Source organism: Serinus canaria, chromosome 23 (genome assembly GCF_022539315.1).
Source record: "Serinus canaria isolate serCan28SL12 chromosome 23, serCan2020, whole genome shotgun sequence".
In the NCBI taxonomy this organism is placed as follows: Eukaryota; Metazoa; Chordata; class Aves; order Passeriformes; family Fringillidae; genus Serinus; species Serinus canaria.
Genome location: NC_066336.1, coordinates 2876696 through 2901397, shown reverse-complemented (window position 1 = coordinate 2901397; position 24702 = coordinate 2876696). Strand labels below are relative to the sequence as shown.

General features: G+C 56.8%; 1 protein-coding gene across 3 annotated transcripts in view; it reads right to left on the bottom strand.

Moving 5' to 3' along the window:
• The window catches only part of RSPO1 (R-spondin 1), a 27993-nt gene extending 3291 nt beyond the window's left edge, over positions 1–24702 (bottom strand). Inside the window, exons 1-8 of one of the 3 annotated variants that reach the window (XM_009097570.4) lie at positions 14402–14670; positions 14128–14203; positions 13873–13992; positions 5558–5656; positions 5268–5474; positions 2522–2713; positions 714–863; positions 195–383 (exon numbers count right to left, since the gene is read on the bottom strand). In XM_009097570.4, the coding sequence (XP_009095818.1) occupies positions 195–383; positions 714–863; positions 2522–2713; positions 5268–5361 (625 nt within the window). In that variant the 5' untranslated portion in view covers positions 5362–5474; positions 5558–5656; positions 13873–13992; positions 14128–14203; positions 14402–14670. Of the gene's footprint in view, positions 1–194; positions 384–713; positions 864–2521; positions 2714–5267; positions 5475–5557; positions 5657–13872; positions 13993–14127; positions 14210–14401; positions 14671–24479 lie in introns of those variants that run through there. The other 2 variants (XM_050983425.1, XM_050983427.1) reach the window with 2 other exon arrangements.

The window sequence follows — 24702 nt, the reverse complement described above, 5'->3', positions numbered from 1 at the left end:
AGGGTTAGGGATCACCCCCATGGGGGCCATGCCCCTTCCACCTGCATCTCTCCCAGGTGCCATCACATCCCTATCCCCTGCACTTAAGAGGAGTCAGGAGCTGCACAGCACATTTGTGACCCTGACAATTGACTGCTTGTGCCTGAGCTCTCTGGGCTGTGGGGAGGAATGGGGAGCCCCCCACCTCTGCTCACCTTCGGGGCACTGGTTCTTCTGCACCGTGCAGCGCCGCACCTCCGTGGTTGCAGGACACAGGGACACGTCCCCAGAGGGAGCCTGCAGGATCCGCCGTGTTCGGTCCTCATTGCCCTTCTTGAAGCCACAGAGCTTCCTTTTCTTGGAGCAGGGCCCCCACGGCCCCCACTCACTCATTTCACATTGTGCTGCAGATAACAAGAGAGCCCAGCTGTAGCTCCTGGTCCAGCCCAGGCCACCCCAGATCCCACCACTGCACCTCTTCCCCACCCTAGGCTGCAAGGGAGTCTGTGTTTCCCCAGCAGGTTCCTAAATCCCTGAGCATCCCTTCCTTGCCACACCACACCAACTCTGGGTCACAGCTCACAAACACCAGGGGCTGCTCCCCATCCAGGCTGGTTCCCAGAGGGCTCTGCCCCACAAAGGGCTCGAGAGGGGTACCATGAGGGGTTTGGATCATCATCTTCACCCCCTGCAGCAGTACCCAGGGGCAGACATGGCAGTGCAGGGCTGCTTACCAGGACTGCTGCACTCCATGGTGCCGTTGGCAGCAGTGTAGCCTTCTGGGCATGTGACGTAACATCTCCCTTTGTGCAAATACAAACCTTCCTTACATTTTGTGCAAAAGTTTCGGCTGAAACAGGACTCACAGTTCTCAATTTTGCATTCTGGGGGAAAAAAAAAACAAACAAACACCAAGGCCATCATGTGGTCCAATGTGAACAGAAGACTCAAGTAGCTCCACACTGCCGACCCAGGGGTCTTGCAGCAGCCAGGTCTCTGAGCATCCTGCCAGGCATGGCTGTGCCACTCTGAAGTGAGCTTTCTTTGCACCATTCCCCGTGCAGGACAGCCCTGTGCTGCAGCTCTCACAGCCAGCCAGCAGCAGCCACTGCCAGGCCAGAATCAGGCAGGGTGGGAAGGTTTTGGGCTGAGGTTCAGCTGAGCATCAGTCAGCCAAAGGGGACGGTGCAAAGATACAGCCCTGGCTCCAGCTGCAGCTACAGGACAGGCTGCATGGAAAGGGAGCTGGATGGAAAGCTGGCTGTGAGGGTGATGTGCATGGACCTGCCAGGGCAGTGATCCCATGTCTCCGTGTCCAGCACTTTCTGGTGCTCTGGCTACAAGATGCAAGTCAGGAATTTCACTCAGAGCCGCCTGAGTCTGACGAGCAGTATGGCAGGAAAAGAGGCACTAAGTGCCTGAAAGGATCTCCCTCCTCCCAGAGGCTGCCAGTCTGGCAACCCATGTAACAAAACTACGCAGAGGTCCTGCAAGATCCCATATCCACAGCATGCCTGTGCAGTGCTGAGCAGGGCTCCTCTCAGGCTGTCATGCTCAGCCCTGCCTCAAACCTCCCTAGAGCCACAGTGCTGTGCTGTGATTTCAGGGTTTACCCCAGAACCTCGGGTCCCTCCCCTGAAGATTCCCCCCCAGGTGTGTCAGTCACCTCTCCTTTCCCCTCCCAGCACTGTCTGTCAGTCCTGGCATTCCAGAAGGGCTCCAGTGATTGGCAGGTTCAAAGGATGCCCTCTACCCCTGGGGGGCACTGGGCCATCCAGGTGTCCTTTGTCCCTTGGGACCTCCCCTCCTGTACCTGGCTGGTGGCTCCCTGCCCCTTCCCTGCCCTCTCCCCGGGGTTAAAAGGAGCAGCACCCACGGGGTCAGGAGTTCTGCTGGAGCTGGGGCTGGGGTCAGAGGCTGTGGGCCAGAACAAAGCTCTGGATCCAAACCCTCCATCAGAACCCACTCCTTTCCTTCCCCATGGCCTTAAAGCTTCTCTGGCAGAGGGAAACCCGAGGAGCAGCCCCTGTGATGGGGGGAAGCTCCATCCTGCAGCCACCAGAGCTCCTGCACACCTGGACTTGTCCACACTTGCCCAGCTGGAGCACCCAGCCAGCCAAAAGTGTCTGTGGGGTGAAACACCACCCAGCCATGGCCAAAAGTGTCTGTGGGGTGAAACACCACCCAGCCATGGCCAAAAGTGTCCCTGGGGTGAAACACCACCCAGCCATGGCCAAAAGTGTCTGTGGGGTAAAACACCACCCAGACATGGCCAAAAGTGTCTGTGGGGTGAAACACCACACAGCCATGGCCAAAAGTGTCTGTGGGGTGAAACACCACCCAGCCATGGCCAAAAGTGTCCCTGGGGTGAAACACCACAGTGCTGCTGTTTGGTTCAGCAGCAGAGCCAGACAAGCTCAGGCACGTCCTGTCCAGCTGTATTGGTAAATATTCCAACACCACAGCAGCTCCTGCCCCTGAGGAGGGGCTGCCCCCTGCAGAGCCCTGCCCTTGCCCACCCCTTCCCCCAGCCCCAACTCACTGATGCACTTGTTCATGTCCGTGTTGCGAAGGCCAAAGTATCCCAGGGGACAGGAGGGCAGGCAAATCCCAATCTGTCGGATGTCGTTCCGCTCCAGGAGGATGAAGAGTTTGGGGGAGCACCTCAGGCACCCGTTGAACTCAGAGCACAGGTCACAGCCCCTGGCACAGCCCTGGCTCAGCTCCGTGCTGACTGGAAGAGCAGGAGAGAGGCACCGGTTAGTGCTGGGCTCTGCAGCACCAGCTGTGCCCGCAAACCACTGCACCAGGGGCAGGAAGGGCAGGAGCTGGGGCACAGCAAGGCTCCTGCAGCACTGACAGCACTGCTGTGATGGCCACAGAGCCAGAGCTGTGCCAAGCAAGGGCACAAGAGTCACACCATGGCTCTGCTGAGGAGCTGAAACAGCCCCCAGCTGTGCCCAGGACCCAGCACTGTCCATCCCAGCCCTGAAACAGCCCCCAGCTGTGCCCAGGACCCAGCACTGTCCATCCCAGCCCTGAAACAGCCCCCAGCTGTGCCCAGGACCCAGCACTGCCCACCCCAGCCCTGAAACAGCCCCCAGCTGTGCCCAGGACCCAGCACTGCCCACCCCAGCCCTGAAACAGCCACGAGCTGTGCCCAGGACGCAGCACTGCCCATCCCAGCCCTGAAACAGCCACCAGCTGTGCCCAGGACCCAGCACTGTCCATCCCAGTCCTGAAACAGCCCCCAGCTGTGCCCAGGACCCAGCACTGCCCATCCCAGCCCTGAAACAGCCACCAGCTGTGCCCAGGACGCAGCTCTGCCCACCCCAGCCCTGAAACAGCCCCCAGCTGTGCCCAGGACCCAGCTCTGCCCACCCCAGCCCTGAAAGAGCCACCAGCTGTGCCCAGGACCCAGCACTGCCCACCCCAGCCTGCTGCCCCCCAGCCCTGGTGCCCACACTAACATGGGCATGTCCCAAGGGGTCCAGCACCTCCTACTGCCTCCCCTGCAGGGCCTCCATGCCAAGGAGCAGAGTTCATGGCCCTGGAGCAAAACTGTTCCATTAATTCTGTCCCAGGCTGGCTCTGACTCTGACCCTGCCTCTGTTAAATTCTCTCTGGCAGTCAGGAGGTGTCACTGCCCCCAAAATAGAGATGTGTTCTCAGCTCCTACATTCAGTCCAAGAAAAATACTCAATCCCATGTCTTGAGAGTTTTCTGCTTTTAATTATCATATAAAATGTTGCTTGTTTTGAAACCAATCGCATTCTTTGCAGACTAGAATGCAGGTTATTTTTATTGGTTTATTATGCAAGCCATGTTCTTGTTTATAGAAAAGCTGTGTATTTAAAAGATGTATTCTTTTAAATACCATGTTTACTACACTTCAAAAGCAAGCACAGAGCAGCACAGTGCTCAAGTGTCAGGACTAGAGGTGAGAGAGCTGCCCTGTCCCCCTGCCATGACCCAAGAGCTGCTCTGTCCCCCTGCCATGACCCAGAGCTGCTCTATCCCCCTGCCATGACCCAAGAGCTGCTCTGTCCCCCTGCCATGACCCAGAGCTGCTCTGTCCCCCTGCCATGACCCAAGAGCTGCTCTGTCCCCCTGCCATGACCCAGAGCTGCTCTATCCCCCTGCCATGACCCAAGAGCTGCTCTGTCCCCCTGCCATGACCCAAGAGCTGCTCTGTCCCTTCACCATGACCCAAGAGCTGCTCTGTCCCCCTGCCATGACCCAAGAGCTGCTCTGTCCCTTCACCATGACCCAAGAGCTGCTCTGTCCCCCTGCCATGACCCAGAGCTGCTCTATCCCCCTGCCATGACCCAAGAGCTGCTCTTTCCCTTCACCATGACCCAAGAGCTGCCCTGTCCCTCTGCCATGACCCAAGATCTGCTCTGTCCCTTCACCATGACCCAAGAGCTGCTCTGTCCCTCCTGCCATGACCCAAGAGCTGCTCTGTCCCCCTGCCATGACCCAAGAGCTGCTCTGTCCCTTCACCATGACCCAAGAGCTGCCCTGTCCCCTCACCATTACCCAAGAGCTGCTCTGTCCCCCTGCCATGACCCAATAGCTGCCCTGTCCCCCTGCCATGACCCAAGAGCCTGGCAGTCCCTTCTGCCTGTCCCAGCCCCATTGCCAGGCCTGTGGCTGCTTCAGCCCTGAAAAGACACCGAAGGCAGGGAGTCCTCAGCCCCCAGCTGCCAGGAGGGTCCCCTGGTCTGCACTGGGACCCCCTTGGCACTGTGGGCCTTGGCCCCTGTACACAGAGACCCCCAGGGATCCAGCCCCATCTCTCCTGGAGTGCTGGGCTCTGGTGCCAAGCTCTGCCTCCATGGCAAAGGTATCAGCTGGGCTCTCACTGGAAATTGCCCTTTATAGCATCAGCCATGACGTCAGGTTTTCCTTGTTCTCCCAGGGCTCAGCAGTCCCAGTTTTAATATAAAATCAATTTTCTATAATTTAATTTAAACCAGTTTTAATGTAAAACAGCTCTAACATGAGCTCACATGAAGGAGGGCAAACGCCTGTGGCTGCTCTGGTGCCAGCTCTGCCTGGCTGCCCTGCATGAGCCCCTCCAGGGACCCTCTGGGCTGGAGACAGAACTGACCCCCCTGTGACCTCAGGGGACAGGTCAGGGCACATGAGGAATGGGATTTGGGGATCTCTGCAAGCTCTTGGGGCACCACAGGCCCTGCCCAGCCCCCTGTGCTGCAAACACACTCACACCAGCACGGCATCACCAGAGAAGAGAAGAATTTCATAGAAAAGAATTTCATACATACTTCGTCTTTGCCTCTTGCCCTTCACCACCTTGCTGCTGCCTGTTAGATCCATGGAGCTTAGCAAAACCACCACCACAAGCAGTCCAAGCTGCATAGTAACTCTCCAGCGCTGCAGCCCCTCCGTCCTGGGGTGGCTGGGGGAGCCTGCTCCACAGCTGGGCTCTCTGCTGCCGCTAAATCCTCCACGCTGGGATCAGAGCTGAGAGTCTGTGCACAGAGCCAGGGCTGGGACCATATCCATAAACTGCAGCAGCACCAGCCAGCTTAGGTAGCAGGGAACATGGCTCTACCTTCATCCCTGTCAGGAGTGCAGTAGCTCGGCCCCAGCGCCGGCGGGGGCTCGGCAGTGGCTGTTGGCTGCTTGCAGCTTCCAGGGGCGCTGGCAGGAACTGCAAAGGAAGAGGAGAAGGGGTTAACTCTACAGACAGCTTCACTCCCACAATGGCTGGGGGTGAGCACTGGGGTTGTGGGGTGCACTGGGGGTGCTGGCAGATAGTGCTTTGGGGAGAGGTATGCTCCAGCCTCATCCATAAGTCCTCATCACAGAATCACAGAATCACAGAATGATGAGGTTGGAAGAGACCTCTAAGATCATCAAGTCCAACCCATGCCCTAACACCTCACCTAGACCATAGCACCAAGTGCCATGTCCAGTCTTTTTTAAAACATCCAGAGATGGTGATTCTACCACCTCCCTGGGAAGAGCATTACAGTGCTTTATCATCCTTCTGGTGAAAAACTTTTTCCTAATATCCAACCTCTACCTTCCCTGACGTAGCTTGAGACTAATAACCAGCACTCCTCTGAATGCTCAGTGCATCTTTGCCATCTGCCAGTGCTGCAAACAGTAGTTAGAGCTGGAACTTGTTTAAAACAGAGCCAGACCTCTGGGCTGCCCTCCCCGAGTGGCAGATGGCTGCTGCGGGTGCCAGGCACACAAAATGTTTCCCATCAAGTGGGCACCTCTGGGGCTGGTAGTCAGGCCTAGCAGAGAGCGAGCCTGCAGTGCCCAGCCAGGGCTGGGGCTGTCTGGGGACGGGGTGGGATCCTCTGCGAGCTGCCCAAAACGCTGCCTTTCTGCTCGGAGGGAATTTCCAAACCTCCCATCTCCCGTTCCCCGAGGCGCAGGGCAGGGTCAGCGCTGCCTGCGCTGCGCTGAGCGCGGGAGCTGCTCTGCCCCGAGCTCACCGGCAGGGACAGCCCGGCCAGGGGCAGAGACACAGCCTGGCACAGGGCAGAGACAGCCTGGTGTGGGGCAAAAAGCCTGGCATGGGGCAAAAAGCCTGGCATGGGGCAGAGACAGCCCTGCATGGGGCAGAGAGCCTGGCACGGGGCAGAGAGACAGCCTGGTGGGGGGCAGAGAGCTTGGCATGGGGCAGAGAACCCAGCGTGGGGCAGAGAGAGCCCGGCTGCGAGTGCCATGCTGCCCTCACCAAGCCATGGCACAGAGTGCCCAATGTGCCTGGCAGGACAGAGTGATGAGTTGGCAGCACCAGCACGACAGGCTGGCACCAAACCAACGGCTCTGCATGAACTTCGGGAGAGAGAAGAGAAGCCCAGTTGCCAGCCAGCAGCCAGGACTCCACATCCTTTCCTGAGAGTGCCCAAACCCTTGCTCAGCTGGCTCCTGACAGGGCATTTTCCCTGTACTTTTCAAGTGGTTTTCCCTGTGCCTGGTGTGAAGGAAGGGCAGGTTCCATGCTGCACCAAGAGATCTGGCACTGCCAGGGCCCCTCTGCTCTCTGCAGCTGGCAGAGCAAAGCCCTGCCAATGGCAGACATTGTGCTGGAATAGAGGCGACAACATTTGCTCTGTGAAGTCAAACGAAACAGAAAATTGTTTTAATCCCTTTATAATAACTGCGCAATCACCGATGCCCCAAACAACTGGTGGTGACAGTGCTGGAAGTGAGCCCGGCCTCCGCCTGGGATGGGCTCAGTCCCCACGGGGCTGTCCCCTCCCTGGCCCACCCTGGCTGGGGGACCTGCTGAAGGGCTGCTGGCCCAGCAACCCCCCTGCCCCAGCCCACCTAAGGGGGGTATGGCCACCAGCAGAGCACCTGGAGGGAGGGGGCTGCCCCAGCAGCAGGCGTGGGCTGCTGTGACCTGGGAATTGCTGAGCTGTGTGGCAGCCCATGGCACAAATACTCCTGGTGCCTGGCTCACCTGTGCCACTGTCCCCCTGCCCTGGTGGCTCTGAACTTTTCACTGTGTGACCCAGGTATTGCTGAGCCTTGTGGCAGCCCATGGCACAAACACTCCTGGCACTCACCTGGGCATTGCCACTGTCCCCCCTGCCCTGGTGGCTGTGAACTTTTCCCTGTTCCCCCACCCTGGTGGCTCTGAACCTTTCCCTGTCCCCCCACTCTGGTGGCTCTGAACTTTTCCCTGTCCCCCACCCTGGTGGCCCTGAACTTTTCACCGTGTCCCCGCCGCGCCTGCCGGGGCAGGAGCCCAGCGCTCGCCATGTGCTTGTCGTTACAGCCCACGGCTCGTCCGCAGGATTTTCAAATAAATAATTAGTCACTTGTGTAAACACCGACTTGTTCCGCACTTCCAAGCTTGTTTGCTGCAAGCTGCTTTATAAACACTGTCAAGTGTTTCAGGCGGGCTGGCGGAGTGTTCAGGGAGCTGAGCAGAGGGGGATCCCCGCAGCTCCTCCGCACTTGTGCGGGACTTGAGGGCAGCAGGGTCCCTCGGACAGGTGCTGCGGGACAGTCCCCATGCCCAGCACGGTCACAGCACGCTGGGGATGGCATCAGTGCGGCACAGCCCGAAGTGCCCCGAAGGAGCTCCGGTGCCGCCCCCGGTGTTCAATTCCGGCGGCTTTGCGGGCGCAGCGCACGCCGAGTTTACACAACACTCCCAGCTTGGGCACAGCCCCCCGGCGTGGGGACAGCAGCGGGGATGGATGTGCTCAGGGAGCAAACACAGCCCCGGTGTGCCAAGAGCCAGCGTGAAACTCGTGCCAGCACCACGGACCCCATCGCTGAGGGCAGCCGGGGCAGGGAGTGCCATGGGAAACCTTGAGGTTGCAGCACAAACCAAGCGAGCACACACTTCTCCCTCCTGGTTTCCTTGCTTTATAGCCCAAACAGAGCCTGGCCTTGGCCACAGCTGCTGCCTCAGCAGAGAAAGGCCACCGGCGTGCTAGGTGCTGTCCTGGCAGGTCACACCCAATCCACGGGTCTCCAAATCCCCCCAGAGCACCTGGGGGTTTGTGATGAGCTGTCTGGCTGGACTGCCTTCCCCACCCTCACTGCAAGACACGAGTTATGATTCTTTCTGTTACTGCAGCCATCAGTCAAGCTCGGGTTGCTACAAACAATTTCCAGTCTAAACATTCGCAGGATTTATGCCATTATCCAATCTACAGGAAGAATCTGGGGTAACCTGAATTGTTCAGAGTTCATTTATGGAGAGACCTGGCCCCTGAATCTGAGATGGCACTAAGCCTTGTTTGCAATTCAATCAGGATAAATTGGTCCTTGGGAGCTCCAATACAAGCCAGAAAATGTAAACCATCCAGATAATTTGCCATTAGTCCTCCTACACACAAGGTGAGAAAGACCAACATTATATCCCCAGGATATTTGAGACCTAATCCACAATAACTAAATTGCTGATATATTGCCTTTTGCTGAATGTACCAGGGATCCCAAACGTAAACAGGCTCTCCAAAGGTTTACTGAGCCTTGGAGAGAAGGACCAGATGCTGGAGGCAGGACAGACACACAGCAGCAGCAGGAATGAACCCCTGGGAACTGCCAGGTCACTGCCAACAGCCCAGCTGTGAGCTGGGGAGTTTGGGTTTCCAGGAGCTGGATAGAGAATTTGAATTTCCTCTGTGTGAATATGCACAAAGTGGCTTCCTGCAGGAGGAGTCATGGTTTTGCAGGGTTTGTTGTTTGGTCTCACATCTCCCAGCCCCAGTCCAGGGGGCAGCACCCAGGACACACCACCCTGAGGGCTCCCAGCCCCAGGACACACCACCCTGAGGGCTCCCAGCCCCAGGACACACCACCCCAAAGCCTCCAGCCCCAGGACACAGCACCCCAAAGCCTTCAACACCCAGGACACACCACCCCAAAGCCTCCAGCCCCAGGACACACCATCCCAAAGCCTCCAACACCCAGGACACACCACACCAGAGCCTCCAGCTCCAGGATACACCACCCCAGAGCCTCCAGCCCCAGGATACACCACCCCAAAGCCTCCAACACCTAGGACACACCACCCCAAAGCCTCTAACACACAGGATACACCACCCCAAAGCCTCCAGCCCCAGGACACACCACCCCAAATCCTCCAACACACAGGATACACCATCCCAAAGCCTCCAACACCCAGGACACATCACCCTGAGGGCTCCCAGCCCCAGGACACACCACCCCAAAGCCTCCAGCCCCAGGGCAGAGTCCAGGTCTGGAAGGTTGTGGGTGGCAGCAGCAACTCCCCACTGCTCACTCCCCAGCCAGCCTTTGTGGAGCTTTCAACAGGCCCCTCAAACACCAGAGATGGCAGCTGGTTATCCCTGGTTATCTCTGGTTATCCCTTGTCCCTGTTCCACAGCACCCAGCCCACGCTGCTGATGCTCCCTGAGCCTGCTGCCTGCCCTGCCTGTGCCCTGTGCCCTGTGCCCTGTGCTGGTGTCCCCATGGCAGAGCTCCCTGCCTGTTCCACCAGCCCTGCAGTGGCAGGGAAGGGCTGAGGGAGCAGGTTTGGGCCCTCATTCTCTTTGGGAAAGTCCCTCTCTGCTGCTGTGCTCCCGAGGGCTGGCAGGGCTGATGCTCCAGGAGCAGCTCTGTGAATCCCTCGGCAGTGGAAGGTCCCACCAGGCTTGGCTCAGCCATCCCAGCTGCCACAGGGTGTCTCACATGCCTCTGGCACACATCTCTGCACATGCACAGGCAGAGCCACTTTATTCTGCTCAATCCTTGAAGCAATAAAAGAGGGCTGCATTAAGTCAAATTTCCAAACCAGAAGGTCTTCATTTGATAGCAGATCCCAGAGCCAAGTTCTGCAAAATCCCCAACCCATAAACTTCACTGAAAAAAAAATAAAAATAATAAAAGCCCAATCTGGCAGCAGAGCTATCCACAGCATTGCTGAGGTCTGACTTCCTCCACCAGCTCCTGCACTGCATTCCCTGTGCTGTGACACACTGAGGAGGGGCTGCTGCTCTTGGCCATCCCTGTGCCCTGCCCTGGCAGGGGGAGCTGCTCCAGGGCCAGCAGCTCCAGCTCAGTGCCCTACAGTAGCTGCTCCAAGAACCATAGTGCCACAGGCCTCCCTCCAGGAGCAGAGTGCTTCAGCCCTGTAAAACATCAGGAAATGTTTTACAGGGGGATTCCCATGGCCCTCATGCCAGCACACAGGCTGCTCTGGAGAAGGAGGAGGAGGCAGAGCTCTGAGGCAGGCAGGCTGCAGGATCTGTGCCTGCTGCTTCTCCACAGAACCAGAGCAGCAGCTGGAGCTGCACTGGAATCACCCTGGCCAGCACAGCTCTGTGCTCTGAGGATCTCACTGCAGTAATAGGAATAGAAAATCTGTGTGTGTTGGACACAACAGGCACAGCTCTGTGCCTGAGCTCTGACTGCAGTAACGAGCAGCAATCCTGTGTGTGTTGGGCACAGCAGGCACAGCTCTGTGCTCTGAGGATCTCACTGCAGTAATGGGAGCAGCAATCCTGTGTGTGCTGGGCACAGCAGGCACAGCTCTGTGCTCTGAGGATCTCACTGCAGTAATGGGAGCAGCAATCCTGTGTGTGTTGGGCACAGCTCAGGTGGGTTTGAGCCTCCTGCAGATCAGTAACTCACCACAACAGCACAACCAAATTTCAGACCAGGGAACAGAGCAGCCCAATCTGGGGTAGCACAGAACAGGACACTGAAAATCTGAAAATCTGGCTTTTCCCCCAAAAGGGCTCCCTAAAGGCACATTGCTGAGCAGGGGGTGGACACACACCGTGTCAGGGCTAGCCCTGGGGGTGGCAGCAGGGGGGTCTGACACAGACCCAGAAGCACACACAGCAGTGCTGAGGCTCATCCTGCAACAAGTGCATACATCCAGCTCAATACCCAATTTTCCTCTTATTTCTCTGGAAATGCATGCAAACAAGGGCTCACAGCTCCTTCCACCTCAGACCCTGCCTGCCAGCTTGGTAAACACAAATTTCCAGGCTCACAGGGGCCTGATGAGCCACGAGCTGCTGTGCTGAGCTGCCAGAGCCTGAAGCAAAGTCCTGAGCACTCCTGGGGCTCCCTGATGGCCATGTGCACAGGAGCCATTTGCCAAGAGGAGCTCCCTGAGGGGATCCCCAGTGCTCTGGGTCTCCCTGACATCACTGAGCCCTGCAGAGCCAGGAGTAGCACCAACTCCAGCAGCAGAGGAAAACAAACTGGGGAAAACAACCCACAGCTCCAGCTCTGGGTGTGTTACAGGACAGAGCAGGAGGGAATCAGGGTGTCCTCCAGACCAGTTGCAGCTCCCAGCCTGGACTGAGCCCATCCAAACTCTGCCTTTTTGTGGGATGACAGCCCCCTGCAGCACTAGGGCAAGGGGAGCAAGGTCTGAGCTCTGCAGGCCTGGCAGTGCTCAGGGTGGCTTGCAATGAATCCTACAGCCAGCCCACCTTGCCCTGCTGCCCCAGAGGACCTCCCTGGAGGAGGCTGGTGGTGGGCATGACAGGAAACCTGTTGGTACTTGACTGGTCTTAGGCAAAACCAGGCACTTCCATCCTTGGCAGGGTGACAGGTCACCCTCACAGGGCACGGGGAAGGGTCTCTGCTGCCACTGCCACCTGCCTCAGCTGCATGGTCCCCTCTGTCCCCCTCCAGGGCTGTCCCCATAGCCAGGAGGGTTCACCTGCCCTTTGGCTCTATCAATCTCAGCCTCATAGTCCAGGAAGGGCTGTGCCAGCTCACATCTGGCTTGACTGATGGAAATGTGGGGTTGTGCTGGGCTCAGCTGCTGCCTGCACACGGTGCCACAGCCAGCTGGGCTTGGCAGTGCTCAGGGCATCACTGCCCTGCATCTCCAGAGCTTTTGACTATGCTCAGGGCATCCCTGACCTGCATCTCCAGAGCTTTTGGCATCTCTGTCCTGCATCTCCAGAGCTTTTGGCCACGCTCAGGGCATCCCTGCATCTCCAGAGATTTTGGCATCCTTGCCCTGCATCTCCAGAGATTTTGGCATCCTTGCCCTGCATCTCCAGAACTTTTGGCAGTGCTCAGGGCATCCCTGCAAATGCAGAGCTTTTAGCCGAGCTCAGGGCATCCCTGCCCTGCATTTCCCGAGCGGGTGCCTGCTCCCGGCTCCTCCCTGCCGCGTCCCTCAGGGTGGTGCTGCTGCTCTCGCAGCGGCCGCGCAGGGGCCGGGGAGCCGATCCAGCTCAAACGAGCCTTTTTCCAGGGTGGTTTCCAGGCGTGTTGCAGCCCTGGCATTGCCAGCCCCGCGGTGCTGTCGCCATCCTCCCACCCAGCCCGCACAGTCCTGGCCCCGCAGGTGAGTGGTGGAGTCAGGAGTTCACCTGCTCCAGGGTCACCAACAGAGCTCAGACACAATCCCTGTGGATGGAGAACCCTCCAGGGAGAGGTTTCACTGCATTCAATCCCTGGGACATCTCAGCACAGACCTGGCCACCCCACACAGCACTGTAAGCACTGGCCCAAGCTCACAGACCTTCAGGTGACAGATTTTTTTGTGGGGGTACCTGCTGACCCCCGTGCAGCAGAGCAGAGGCTCCACGCGTGCCTTGGCATTTTCTTCTGCCAGTCTTACCCTATTTTAATGCCTTTCACTGTAAGTGCCTCTTTAAGCCCAAACCACACCACCTGAACGCCCCTCCTGGGTACCCAGGGCCCTCAGGGGACCACACATGCCTGAGACTATAAAACACTCCAAGCCCAGTGACCCCCAGCCCCGTCTCACAGCACCGAGGCTGAAGCCACCTTGACCCTTGGGGAGCAGTGTCCCAGCCGGGCTGCAGGAGCCCTCACTGACCCCTCACTGCATCCAGCAGCACTTCCCTGCACATTATCAGCAGCTCTAATTACTGCCATCATCCCCATTAATTATCTCCCCGCTGATCCCCCATTCCAGCTGTACTTACCCAGCGCTCTCCGTGCCCCCATGGGTGCGTGGCAGCAGCCTTGCCTTAGGTGCAGCCACAGCAGGACTGAGCCAGCCGCAAATTACCTGTCCTTCCTCCCATCGCCCCTGTGCCTGGCACCAGAGGGAGGGCAGAGGGCACAGCTGGACCCCACAGCTGGCCCAGAACCAGCCAGGAGCTCCAGATCACCAGCCCAGCTCCCTCTGTCCCTGTCCCCAGCCCGGATGGTAACACGGTGCCAGGGGACACAGAGAGCAGCCCAGCTCCCCTGCAAGCCCCAGCAGCTCGGGGGAGGGGAGGGAGCGAGCGAGGGAGGGAGGAAGGGGATCCCACAGATGGTGCTGTGATTCCGCACAGCTCTCATTGTCTGCGCTCATTATCCACGTTGCACAAGGCAAGCCCGCGGGCAGATGCTGACACGGCTCGGGTTCTTCATTAGCAGCCCGCATTGCAAAAGCTCCATGGACACAAACATGCATGCCGAAGCCCTTACCTTCAACTTGTCACTCCCTCATCACTGCGGGAAAGACTCTACCGGGTTCTCAGATTTAAAATGCTACAAGAACAACTACAAAATTCCTCAGTTCCTCCAGAGAAAGTTACGCGCACGTTTCTGTCAAAAAAAAAAAAATGAAAAATAGATTCTTGGCGAGTTCATGGAGAAGCCCGGTGCGTTGGGATGTTTTGGTGGCTCGTTTTTTAGGGCGGGTTTCTAAGGGGGTCGCGGGTTTGGCACAGAGGAACAAACCCTTCTGCGAGGTGCAGGATCTCAGCTCGTAACGATCGCCCGGGCTGGCTCCTGCTCCATCAGCCCACGCTGCTCCCTGTGCAGGCAAAGCAGAAAGTTTGTGATCATATCAGAGCAATTTGCACATTCATAAATCCTGCTCTCGAGCCGCAGACTCCGTCCCCATCCACCGGCTAGGGGGCTTTATTATTATTATTATTATTATTATTATTATTATTATTATTATTATTATTATTATTATTATTATTATTATTATTATTATTATTATTATTACCAGAGTATCCAGCTTTGTAAAGGCATCCAGTGCAAACTCCTGCATGAGGGAATTCCATCCCACTAGTACCACCTCCTAAGACAATATCCAGCCAAAATATTGTGACTGTTGCAAAACCCGGACTGGAGCTCCACAAAGGACCTTCCAGCCTCGCATCCAGAGCCAACAGGGTCTCAGTAAATTACTGCAGAGTGACACACCATCCAGTTGTCTTTGTAGTCTTTTTTATTTATGACAGCTAATTCCGAGTTATTACTAACATTTTAGTGGTAAGTGGCATATGAAGTCATCAGCTGTCACAACTGCATCTGTTAATAAACATGTCAGATATTAAAAGCAGCTTATTATCCTCTGGAGGGGGGAAGGCATGAAGGCAAAGAGCTCAGAGCCTGCTTGTTTTTCCACTGCTAGCTGTGCAGCAGGAGGAAACACTCCTGCTCAGGAGAGTAGCATGGCTGTGGTGGGACTGCCTGGGACAGCTGCCCTGCAGCACCCCTGAGCAGCCTGGGAGCTCTCCTGCCTGTGCTGCCAGCTCCCTTTCCCTCCTCCACCTGCACTCCAGGGTGGACACATGCAGGGGAACAGGGGACACCTTCCCTGAGCCCCACCTTGCCTGCTGGGGTGAGCAGATCCTGCACAGGGGCTCAGGTGCTCCCAGGAGCCACGCTGGATCCTGGCCAGTGCTCCTGTGCAAGCCACACAGAGGAGCTGGTGGCCACCAGCCTCCTGAGGGCCAGCAGCCATGAGTGACCCTCATCTCCCATCCTCACAAGGCTGATGTGCTGCTCGGGGCCATGGGGCTCTGCCCAGAGCTGTTCCAGGGGTGGGTGACAAGCTGCCAGGCAGCCCCTTGGTATGGTGTGCCCTGGCAGTGTTCTGGGGAGGCTCCCTGGGCTGGCAGGGCTCTGAGCTGGCAGCCAGGGGGTCCAGGCTCTTTTAAACCATGTGAGGAGCTCTGGGGTGGCTCCTGGATCCCTCCTGGGTCCCCTGCTGGGGCCAGGGCAGTTCCCCTTCAATTCTCTGCTGGCCTGGAGCCCCCAGTGAAGGGAGGTCCCTGAGTGTCCCTGACAGCTGCTGGCACCAGCCCCGGAGTGCCCAGTGCTCAGAATGGACCTGACAGCCCTGAGGAAGAGGAGGGTACAGAACAGGGCACCAAGCACCCCCCAGACCCAGAGATCCTCATGAATTCCTCACACAGAGCTCGTGTGGGGGCAGCTGTGAACACAGAGGTGCAAAACAACCCAAACTCGGGCAAGAGGGGAAACTCAGCCTTTCTGCAGCTTTCCCTTTGTGCTGTGTGTGCTCATGTACATGGATGTTTTATTCGTCCTGAACTCTCCTTGGCACCTCGTTAAAGGTCCCTCGTTTCCTATTTGTGAACGTTGTCACTGAGATCTTTGCTGTCTCACAGGAGTGTGGTGAGTGTGTGCTGCTTGCTGGCAGATGCTGAGCAGTCCCTGCAGCAAGTCTCCATATCCAAGACCTTTTTCTATTTATATTTAGAGCTTTTTTTAAAACTTTCTATTCTAGGAAATTCTCAAGTGCCGTCAAACGTTGTCAGGACAACATCACTCCGTTGACTGCATGAGTAAAAATCTGGTGAGCCCAAAATCTGTATTTGATGCACATTGGGCAGCCAAACCTCCTTTCTGATATTGGAGTGGTGCAGCCTCAGCTGACAGCTGTAGATCAAGTTCCTAACTGAGCACTAAACCCAAAATCAGAGCTCTGTGCTGGCAATGCTGCAGCACCATTGCAGCAGCAGGGCTACCAGCACAGCAGTAACCAGCCAACAGAGCTGTGGGGCTGGCTGAAGGCAAAGGGACACACTCCTTGGTGTCACTGCAGAGAAATCTGCAATTTTAGTGTGAATCTCACACTGAAATTCACAATAAACCCAGCACCAAGTCCTTCATTTCCTCCCCCTCTGACAGGAGCTCATTTACAGGCTTGGTTTTCTTTAGCTAATGGCTCTTGAGGCTGATCCCAAATGAATCCCAAACAGGTTGTTTCTCTCCACTACAAAAGGACATGAAATTCCCTGGTTTAGCAGGAGAAGAGGCCAAGCTGCTCCAGATGGAAAGCAGAGGGTACCTTGACACCCACAGTGGGTTCCCTGGGCTCCTCTGGCTTGGCACAGTGGCTCTGAGGGGACAACCCCACTCTGCTTCAGCACAGGGAGTGCCAATTCTCCAAATCCTCTAGCCCACCTTAAAGGACATGCTTCTCCTCCACATTAAAAACTTGCAATATTTTGGTCCAATTTCATCCCTCCACAGTTCCTGCTTTGCAAAAACCCTCTGCCTCTCTTGAGGGTGTCCCCATGGAAGGCTGACCCTGCCCAGGGGATGCAAGGACACCAGGAGCCATATCCCCTCACCTGGTGCAGCTGAGGACAGGGGGGCTGTGGCTGTACCCAGGCAGGTCCAGCACTGAGCCCCACAGCTTCTTTCAGACCCACATTAACCCTCCCAGTGCCCACAAATTCCCAGCTGGCACAGAAAGTGCATTACTCATCCCTGGTGCCTCCTCAGCCTTTGATAATATCTCAGCATAAGCAAAAAGCAGAAAAGACACTTACAGAGGAAGCAGGAGGAAAGTGAGTATGTCCTGAAGTGTCTGTGACCCTCCCAGACTGGACATGAGGTCTTTTCTGGCTGCTGCTCTGGGGTTCTCTCTGCAGGATGAGTGATAGCCCAGGCAGTTTGTAACAGCCCCTGAACGTCAGCAGAGTCTCAGGAGTACAGTTCTGCTGGTGCCTGCCCAGTGCCTCCACTCTTTCCCTGGCTGCAAGGCAATGCCTGTGCTCCTGGCAGGGCTCAGAGGGATCACAGCTGATACAGAGATGGGAGAGCCAGAGGATGTGGAGCTGACTTCCTGACAGGATGACCCAGGCATGCCTCTGCTCCCCGAGAAAGCCCGGGCTTCCCTCCAGCCCCTGCTGCTGGCTCCTGTGGGAGCCTCTCCATGGGGATTGTCCCCATCCTCATCCTCGTCCTCATCCTCATCCTCATCCTCATCCTCATCCTCATCCTCATCCTCATCCTCATCCTCATCCTCGTCCTCGTCCTCGTCCTCATCCTCATCCTCATCCCTGCTAGGAGCCCCTCCATGGGAATTGTCCCCCATCCTCATCCCTGTCCTCTCCATCAGGGATTGCCCCCATCCTCATCCTAAACTGGGAGCCTCTCCATTCCTGCTGGGAGCCCCTCCAGTGGGGATTGTCCCCCATCCTCATCCCAGGCTGCTGCTGAGAGCCACAGCTGGCCCAGGGGAGGCCAGCATGGGGAGGATGAGGAGGGAGAGGCACTGCAGGATGAGGCTGGGATGGAAGAGGCTGGGCAGGGAGCAAGGCTCAGGCGGCCAGAGCTGAGCAAGGGGAGGATGAGGAGGGGAAGGCTCCCTTGGTGGGAGGGACCATGGCACCACCATGGCAGCTCTGCCCTGTCTCTTTCTGCCTTTTGGCCCCTTCCAGTTTTTGGATGCAATCATTATGGGGAGCTGGAGGTGAGGCTGGCCCAACCTGCAACCCACAGCAATGTCAGAGGTGCCAGGCCATCCTGTAATGTGACTGAAGTATTCTCTCTACAAATTGGGAAATAAGAGACAGAGGGTGGGGAAGAGAGAAACAGAGAGAGAGCCCTGTGAGTATAGACTGGAGTTGGTCTTAAATCAGAATTTCCTTTAGCTTGTGAGTACATCAGACAACCAACATTATTCAGGATATTGTGAATGCCCTTTTCTTATCTCAGCACAGCTGCACAGCCACCCCAACTCCTGCAGTGTGAAACCCTCTGTAGGTGTCAGGACAGCAGGACCCTGTCACCCCGGAGGTGGGGGTGAGGTGCCCCATCCCACCCAGATGTGGGGCAGGCAGGAGCACCCCCTGCCCCCTGGGCTGCTGGGGAGGGGCCCAGCAGGACTGTTCTGCTCTGGGCTTGCCATGCCCAGGGCAGGGGTGGCTCCTGCATGCCCCACCTCGCTGTTCAGAGCCCTCCCCAGGCCCTGGCATGTCTGCTGGCACCCTGTCTATGCAGTCTGGACATTCCCCTCTCCCCAAGGAGCAGCTTTCTGTGCTTGTTGGGAAATGCTCCTTTCCCATTTGCTCCCAAGGCCCTTTCCCCTGTTGTTTGAGGAATGTTGTTTGAATTAGCTGCACGGATTGCAAACAGACCCCCTTGTTTTCCTTTCCCAGTGCAGGGAGGCTTCTGTTCTCTCTGGCCTGCTGGATTAACCAGGGGCCTTGCCCACTGACCTCTCTGCAGCTCAGGGAAGCTAATTTAATCCCAATATTGTTACAGATCACAGCAGGACGGATGTCACAGATTCCTTGAGGCAAAGCAGCCCGGAGTGCTGGCAGGGACAGCAGCAGGCTGTGTTTGTAGAGGCAGGAGCTGCTGCAGCTTTCCTGTTAAATTCCCTCTGCAAAGCTCATGCAGCTGGGGAGGGCAGCAGCACAGGGGAACAGGGGGATCCCCTGAGCACAGAGGCCTGAGGAGATGCTCTGCCTGCATCCCCAGTGCCCCTGGCATGCCAGGGGGTGGAGGGTGCCTCTGAATCCTGGCAGAAGAGAGGGAGATGGAGACTCACGTCTCCTCACTATTTCTTTCTTGTTATTATTCTTTTTTCCTTTGGTACCTGCTCCTGGAAGTGATCTGTGAAGTGATGCTGAGCCTGGAAAAGGGTTAGCACCCTCACAGCAGGGCAATCCCCACCCCCCTCCCTTGTATTTTCAGGGAGAAAATCTGCACTCTCATTCTGCCCCAGCTCTGCCTCCCCTGGCCCCACCTGAAGCCATCTCTGTCCCAGGATGGGTGTCCAGCCCCCCAAGCAGGGCAGAGGGCTGCAGGAGCCACCAGGGCTTGGGGGGAAGTCCTGCCTCTCCCAGCATTGCTCAGGGGGCTTTGATGCTTGGGAAAAATAAATTACTTTGGGATACTATGAAAGAGAAGTTTGAATGATGACACATCACAGGGCTGGGACTTCCAGCATTTCTTGTAAACTCCATCCAGAGCTGGAAGTAGAAGAGGCCACTGGCACAGCCAGGAGGACATGAAACCAAGAGCCTCTGCAGCAGGAGTGGCTTTGTGAGCAGCTTGTCCCTCTGCAGGCATTTGCTCCCTCCCTCCTGCCTCTGCTGCTGCTGCAGATGTCCCTGAGGAGCACGGGCAGAGCTTGAGGAGCACGGATGGGGCACCCAAGGGAGCCACAGCCCTGGGAGCCAGTCCTGGGAGACTGGGACAGGCATGGGAGCTGGGCATGCAGCCCCTGCTCAAGCCCATCCTTCTCTCAGCCATGATCAGCTCTTGGGAACATTCCTGCTGGATGACATTTCCCAAGGCATAGAGAGAAAAAAAAAAAAAAAAAAAAAAAGAGAGGAAAAAAAAGCACTTTTTTCCCAATATAAATTCTTGCAACATTAAAAACCCCACACAATAGTTGTAAGCCCTGGAACGGCTGGGGGTAAAAAAGTTACAGTTCAACATGGAAACAGCACTGCCATCTCCAACTGGTGAGTCCCAGATGTGGGACATCATGTGTGACAAAAGCCCACAGGCAAGACATTCAGGAAGCCTGGAATTGTTGGGGGCTCCCATCACGGTGTGGGGACAACCTTGGGAGTCCCGTGGGTCACCTGCCACAGCCAGAGCATCCTGGGCTGGCACTGGCACTGCCACAGAGCTCCTGCAACCTGGGCTGGCACTGGCAGTGCCACAGAGCTCCTTTCTGGCCCAGCTGTGCCCACAGAGAGCAGGCTGCAGCAGAAGGGACCTGCAGCAGTTTTGGGGCCCTGGGGTGATTTTGGGATGCTGGGGCAGTTTGGGAATGCCCCAGGCATGAGCTGGAGGTTCCTGCTTGCCCACAGAATAGATGCTGGTGCCCTGGGTTGTCCTGGCTCAACAGCAGTGGTGGGAAGTGCCTGTCTGTGTGTCCTCACCAGCAGTGGACGTGTGTCCCCTGGGCAGGGAGCCCTCCAGACTGGCCCAGGAGCCTCGCTGCACTGAGAGCAGCTGAGCAGATCAGCAGCAAACACCTGGAGGGGAGACCTGTGCAGCAAAAGTAGTTAGAGATGTGCTCGCTCTGCTGTATCTGAGCCACTTACAGAACATATTAATTACATGTAATTACTCTAATTACAGCTTGGCACTCTCCCAAGGGTGCATGTCTGCCGTGCTCAGCCCCCTTCTGCCATGCAGCAGTCCTGCAGAACTCTCCAGCAGGGCCAAGAGCTTTGCTGGTGTGGATGGGGAATGTCCACATATTGTGTCTTAAACTGTATAATTAATTGGATGCAGCACTGAGCAAGGAGCTAATTCTGCCCGGGCGTTTTGGTCATTGTACAGACATGGAGGAGAGAGGGGCCCAGGCTGGCACTGCAGGATGAGGCTGGGATGGAGGAGGCTGGGCAGGGAGCAAGGCTCAGGCTGCCAGATTCAGGGCATGGGGAGGCCAGCATGGGGAGGATGAGGAGGGAGAGGCACTGCAGGATGAGGCTGGGATGGAAGAGGCTGGGCAGGAGCAAGGCTCAGGCGGCCAGAGCTGAGCAAGGGGAGGATGAGGAGGGGAAGGCTCCCTTGGTGGGAGGGACCATGGCACCACCATGGCAGCTCTGCCCTGTCTCTTTCTGCCTTTTGGCCCCTTCCAGTTTTTGGATGCAATCATTATGGGGAGCTGGAGGTGAGGCTGGCCCAACCTGCAACCCACAGCAGTGTCAGCCCTTTTCTCAGCTCAGAGTTTGCACACAGATACTGTGTGGGCCTTCTGCCAGACCCTAAGAACTTCCTACAAATCCATTTCCCCCCCAGCAGCCCCTGGATCACCTCACCCCACATCTCCCTGTGCCACCAGCCCTCCTTACTGCCCACCATCCCCAGCCAGGCACCAAGAGCACACACCACACACTTCAGACACCCCTACCTGCATCTGCATGGATTTTAAATATCTGCAGGACAACAACATGAGAGAGAGATGTATTTTAAATATCTACAGGACAACAGCCTGAGAGAGAGATGTGTTTTAAATATCTGCAGGACAACAGCATGAGAGAGAGATGTATTTTAAATATCTACAGGATAACAGCATGAGAGAGAGATGTATTTTAAATATCTGCAGGACAACAGCCTGAGGCAGAGACAGGCCAAGCCTGACTTCTTCAGGAGGCACAGCACCCCAGAACAGGGCAGGACAAGCAAGAACACAGCCAGGGCAGCTGTGGGGCAGGGGAGCATGAGGTGGGGCAGTCTCTTGTGGTGCCTCTGCCCTGGGAGCTGTGGGGTTTCATTTCCAATTAAGTTTTTCATCTGGTAACATTCAGAATTTTGATGGGAGATGAGGCTACTTTTGCCTAAGAGAGAACATACTTTCACTGCTGTGCTTAGCCCAGGAATGAATTCTCCACTATTAAAATGTAATTTAATTTATCTCCATGGGTTTTGTGATGACTGGGATTTGTTCTAAGGAGACCTTTAAAGGAGAATTTTTGCATTATTGAATGTATGTGCTAGGAAGTTGAGTTCTGGCATCCTCTGATAACCAAATTTCTTTTCTATCCTCCACTGTATCAATCATGATAAAAGCCCCTGCCAAAGCCCTAACTCAAGCCATGCTTCTGGCATATTGTGAAACAAATCAGCAGGGGAAAAAAGTAAAACCCACAAGATGCTCTGGTCCAGTACTTTTAAATGTAAATTTCAAGGATATTGATGGTTTACCTCATCAGGTAAATATTTGCAACACAGTTGCTTTCCCAGGGTTAAACCAGGAGCAAGTGGCTGCTGAAACTGCAACTCATTTACTCTGACAGACCCCAGGCAGCTTAAAAATGTGTTTTGCTGAGATCTGAGGCCTTGCCCATGCCAAGCAATGGCACTGGTGCCTTCCCTGATGGACACTCAGCTGCCACAGTTTCCCAGGGCCCCCCAAACACAGAGGACCCCACTGAGCTGTGGGAGAGCTCTGTGCATGGGTGACAAGGGACCCTGGGCCCTTTGCCTCTTTGTGATATCTCCTGCACAATGAGGACTCTTTTCCAGAACCTCAAATTCATCACTTCCCTGACACTCAGTGCACCAGCAGCAAACCACCCTGTGGGAAGAGCTCCCCTCCCTGAGAGCTCCCCAGGGCACAGGGCAGCAGGGAGCCGAGCTGAGCTCAGCACCGGGGCTGGCATCCCCACCAGGACTAGTGTGGCACTCAGGGCTGCCTGGCACGGCCGGTGTGGCCACCTGGCGGTGCCCGGCTGGCCCAGCACCAGGTGCCTGTGTGGTCCCGTCTGCCGGCTGCTGAGCTGCTGCTCTGCTTTGCGTATAAGTCAAAACCTGGGAGCTGCTGCTACAGGCACTCGGCTCTGGAGTGGGAGAAGGGAGAGAGCTGCCAGCTCCAGCTGCTCCCCGCTCCAGGAGCTGATGGAGGATTAGCCCAGCAGCGTGTCTTTACAAATTGTCAGCTCCCAGAGTACACAAAACAAAGCTCTGAGGATTGAATGTCTCAGCACAGAGGCGAAGTCAAAGACTTTGGGAACCTGATAGCACTTTCCAGCCAGACACGGAGTGTGGACCCCGGCCTCCTGCGGCCCTGCAGAGCCCAGCCTATCCCACAGCAGCTCAGCCTTGGTAAGCTCAGCTTTGGGGCTGGTCATTCCTGCCTGCAGCCCCGCCGAGCCTCTCCCTCTCTAGGCTGGAGCCCCACAAACCAGAGAGGGTTTGTAAAGTCTCCAGAGATCCTTCCTGGGATGTCCTGGGACACAGAAAGCCATTCCCTGCTCTCCAGTGCCCACTGGCACTCTCCTGCAAAGGGCTGAGGCCTCCCCTCCTGCTGCCCTGCCACACACGGTGGCAGAGCTGGAAGCTCTCGTTACTTGTTCCACGGGAACTTCCGACATTTCAAAAATTGTTTTCATTCTGGCTTGGAATGAAGACAAATATTTCAGAAATTTCCTGGATAACATAAAGTTTAAAATATCCTCCAAACTAAAATAGCAGTGTTGGGCTATCTCAGCTCTTGCATTATGTCATATCATGCCAGCTCGCAGTGCACTATGCAGAGTCACAGATGACTTCTCACGAGGAGACGTAAACAAAAATACAAATAATGTCAACAAGGGAGGAGAAGTGAAACACTGAAATGACAAATTCTCTAAAAACTACTTTCCCCCCCCCTCCCCTTGTGCAAATTAATTCTCCATGGGAAATCGCTTGGATTTTTTTTTTTTTTTAAAAAGAGCACACTCTGGCCAAAGCAGCTCTGCTGTTCTCCGGAGCAGAAGGGACGGGATGCCGGCGCTCCCCTCCAGCCCGTCCAGCCGCAGTCCAGCAGCGCTGCTCCCGCAGCCGGGCTGCTCCGGGATGTCCCTGCCCCCGTCCTCCTGGCCGCGCTTGACCCCTTCTCATGCTTCTCGCAAAGCCAGGGCAGGCGAGCCCGGAGCTGCTCGGGGCCCGGCTCTCCGAGCACAGATAACGCTGGGAGAGATCGCACCGGGAGCGCAGAAAACTCCGGGATGATCGCACCGGGGAGCACAGAAAACTCAGGGATAGATCGCACCGGGGGACACAGATAAATCCGGGATAGATCCCACCGGGGGCACAGATAACTCAGGGATGATCGCACCTGGGCACCGATAACGCCGGGATGATCGCACCGGGAGCTGGGATAGATCCCACCGGGGGCACAGATAACTCAGGGATGATCGCCCCGGGTGCACAGATAACGCTGGGATGATGGCCCCGGGGGCACAGATAATGCCGGGATAGATCGCCCCGGGAGCTGGGATAGATCGCCCCGGGGGCCCAGATAACGCTGGGATGATCGCACCGGGAGCTGGGATAGATCGCATGGGGGGCACAGATAACGCTGGGATGATCGCCCGGGGGCACAGATAACGCCGGGATGATCGCACCGGGAGCACAGATAACTCCGGGATAGATCGCACCGGGGGCACAGATAACGCCGGAATGATCGCCCCGGGGGCACAGATAACGCCGGGATGATCGCACCGGGGGCGCGGGGCGAGCGGCTCCGCGGGAGCGCAGCGCGGCGTTCCGCGGTGCCGCCCTGTCCGGTGCCGTGGCACGGCGCTTACCTGGCTCAGCTCTGCTCGGCCGGGGCTGGCTCCTGCCCTCCCTGCGCCCCGCACATCGCCCGCCCAGGCGGCCGCTCAGCGCCGCGGCGGCTGCCCCGAGCCGGGGCTCCGCGCCGGGCAGACCTGCGGGCGCCGGCTGGCACCCATCCCCCTGCCTGCCCCGTGCCTCTCCAGAAAGGCACTGCTGGGAAGGAGTGCCGGGGCTCATGTCTCCGGTGCTGTA